The following is a 2,924-nucleotide window of genomic DNA, read 5'->3' as shown; positions in this document are numbered from 1 at the left end:
TATTGTATACATATATAATATTATTATATTATATAATAATATACTTTTATAAATATATTATATAAAATTATTTATAATAATTTGGGTAATTATTTAAACACCTGGGCCTTAAAATACTGCAACATTTCAAACACACATGAAGACATACCAGTATTGGCATTGCTGCTAGCAATGAAACTTACTACCAAAGGTAAGCGATTGAACTGCACCACCTGCAAGGAGAGAGAACAGCCTTCAGCCAGCAACCAACACATGTTGGATGTCTGAGCTCTGACACACAAATTCTTTCTGGAATAAACCTCCTCCTCACTTTAAAGGGTAAAGGAGCAGCAAGAGCCACAGAACTGACTTTTCACGTTCATGGTTACAAACACCAACAGAATTCACACCACAGTACAGGAAGCCACACGTGGAAAGCCTGGCATTTTCCTCCCTCCCATGTCCTGTAGTGTTATCCACCCAAAATCCAACCCTACTACAAACCCTGCGAAGACCACACTCTCTGCAGGCAACACAGGGGCAGGCAGGTTTATTGTTTTAAAACACTCTTCAGCATATAGCAGTATCTCCTCTTCCATTAATTGAGAACTGGAATCCTGAGTACAATACACTAGTAGCATCAAGAGAATTAAAGCAATGTACTCAACGTGTGTAAACCAACTCATTCACCCATTTATTTTCCAAAGCTAGATTTTGAAGGCTAAACAGCTGGCCAGTTTACTGCAGTCACAATAAAAAAAACTCTCAAGACCACTAGAAATTGAGACACAGCAGAAACTGGGTAGATGACGGCTTTCAGGACACAACCAGTTTGTGAAAAATACAAGTGGCATTTCAAAGCTTTCTTACCTCAAAGTCATACTAGCAGCAAGATCAGCTATGAAGTAGGCTGCATGTGTGTATTTAAATTTAGGTGTCACCAATGACAAACAAATACTGTCATAAACCCTTTGTAACAGATTCTGAAGGCAGATGAGCATATGAGCAGCACCTGCTGCAAATTCCTGATTACTACCCATTCAGAAAAATTCACCATTTTCAACCAGTAAATCTCAGTTTTGAGAACTATAAGAGAAGCTTAACAAATAGTGCGAAAGTTCAGCTTAGCCATTTAAGCGGTGTGAGAAATAAAACACAGATACTTCAACAGCAGCCAAGTGGAAATCTAGCAGAATTCAAACCACCTCTCCCTTGCTCGGGAACAGCTCAGATCACTGAGAAGAGGCCACACTGAGGTTACTCACCTGGTACGTGTTATAATAGCAGATGATACTTTTGTTTTTAGAAAGTCCTAGTTTACTGCCCTGATCTGTGGCAAGGGCAAAGGTGGACAGAAAGCCAGGTCGCAGTGCATGTTCTGGAGCATTATCGTTGGCAACTGGAACAAACAAGAAGATTCTTATTTTTACATGTTATCTGTGACTGCATCACAACTCCTTATCCAGCCCAGTGCTCTGCCAAAAACAGAGCTGGTGTTGGGGAACACATAACATATCTTGCATCCTTCCGCAGCAAGTACAGGGTAATTTTGTGAGCGGTGTATCATTTAATATTCTGTTCATGATCAATGCTCATTATACCAGTGTCCTCCCTAGCATGCCTAAGAAACAGTCTTTTCCTTTACGATGCACAGCCTGTGCTGATGTCACTTTGGCTCTGCATCCCTCACTGTTTCCACCAGTTCCAGCCTTTGAACTGACTACCGGCACAGTCACTTGAATGAAAACAAGTGAAGATGTGCAAGTTCTACTAGGCATTTAAGTACTTTGGGACATTAAAAACAAACAAAACAAACCTGCAGTACTTTAATCAGTACTCTCCAACAACTTTGCCTACAACATAAAAACATCTTAAACAAAGACTGCAGAGATATGACAAAAATTACAGCACCAAAAAGCAAACTAAATTAAATAACATGTGTAAAAGTTGGATGCAATTGCTTCTGAGCACAGACCAGCCAAGCCAACAAAATACCAGTAAGCTCCCTCTAGCACTTTGTATCAGCCCATGAGTGACTTGAAGATACAAGCACCTTACACCACTCCAACCCTATTCACTGATGAAAATTTCTGTGGCCCACAATTATTGAGGACATTGTATATACACAAACACAGGGATAAACTTCAAGAGGTACATAACCAACTATTAAACTTGAAGTCTAATTTAATTCTTCAGTTTTGGATATTCAGCTATGGAGCATAACCTGAGAAGGTTCTGCTGCACTTTTCCACCCCCTGCTGTTCAACCAGGATTTCAGTCACAGTGCAGAGCGAGGAGTTGGAAATTACCTTTGATAACAGGCACACCATCTCTATCTGAGACTACGATAGCATGAAGACCTTCAATGCTGAAAAAAAAAAAAAAAAAAGGAGGCACCATTTTAAAAACAGAACCATTAGTAGCAAAGATCTTTCTTCCTGAACAAATATGCAAGGAAGGGGAAAATATGGAAAAAAATTGATGCCTTCACTAATATTTCATTGAAAGGGACTTGTTCTCTTTAGTACAGGTGGTCTCGAAGCAGTAAAAAGAGAACTATAAAATAAAAACACTGAAAATTGCATGGAACTTTTAGCTTCAGAAAGAGGACTAATGCTGCTCATCAAATTCCATTAGTCACGCAGGAGTCTCTGTATGTTGCCCCTCACTTAACGAGTGCCAGTTCTGCCGTATTTGCACATAACCTCAGACGGCTGCTGCTTCATTATGCTAATAACCGGCAATTACCAAAAAGGGAATTATCAAGCATTAGGCAATCGAGTCACGGGGAATGCGTTTTTCCGCTCCTCTTCGCGACACGAGGAGCACGCTTCAGGTCAGTCCAAACGAGCGAGGGAAAGGTTAAGCTGGCTTCACGTCAAGTTACTTCCAGCTCACTGGAACGACAAAAAGCGTGTGCCGAGTTCGCCGTCTCCCTCCAGCAG

At 40.7% G+C, this 2,924-nt stretch overlaps 1 protein-coding gene across 1 annotated transcript; it reads right to left on the bottom strand.

Annotated features, from left to right (window-relative positions):
- Nucleotides 1-148: 148 nt before the first annotated feature.
- LAMTOR3 (late endosomal/lysosomal adaptor, MAPK and MTOR activator 3) lies at nucleotides 149-2,347 on the bottom strand (the record flags this gene model as incomplete). Its single annotated transcript, XM_010293643.1, has 3 exons — nucleotides 149-212; nucleotides 1,245-1,378; nucleotides 2,289-2,347. Coding segments are annotated over 3 exons (257 nt in total), but the record flags the coding sequence as incomplete, so codon positions are not given.
- Between the last annotated feature and the right edge of the window lie 577 nt (nucleotides 2,348-2,924).

The sequence above is a fragment of the Phaethon lepturus genome, unplaced genomic scaffold (assembly GCF_000687285.1).
Source record: "Phaethon lepturus isolate BGI_N335 unplaced genomic scaffold, ASM68728v1 Scaffold35168, whole genome shotgun sequence".
NCBI lineage: Eukaryota > Metazoa > Chordata > Aves > Phaethontiformes > Phaethontidae > Phaethon > Phaethon lepturus.
Note: the sequence above shows the minus strand (reverse complement) of the source record. Positions and strands in the feature narration are given on the sequence as shown.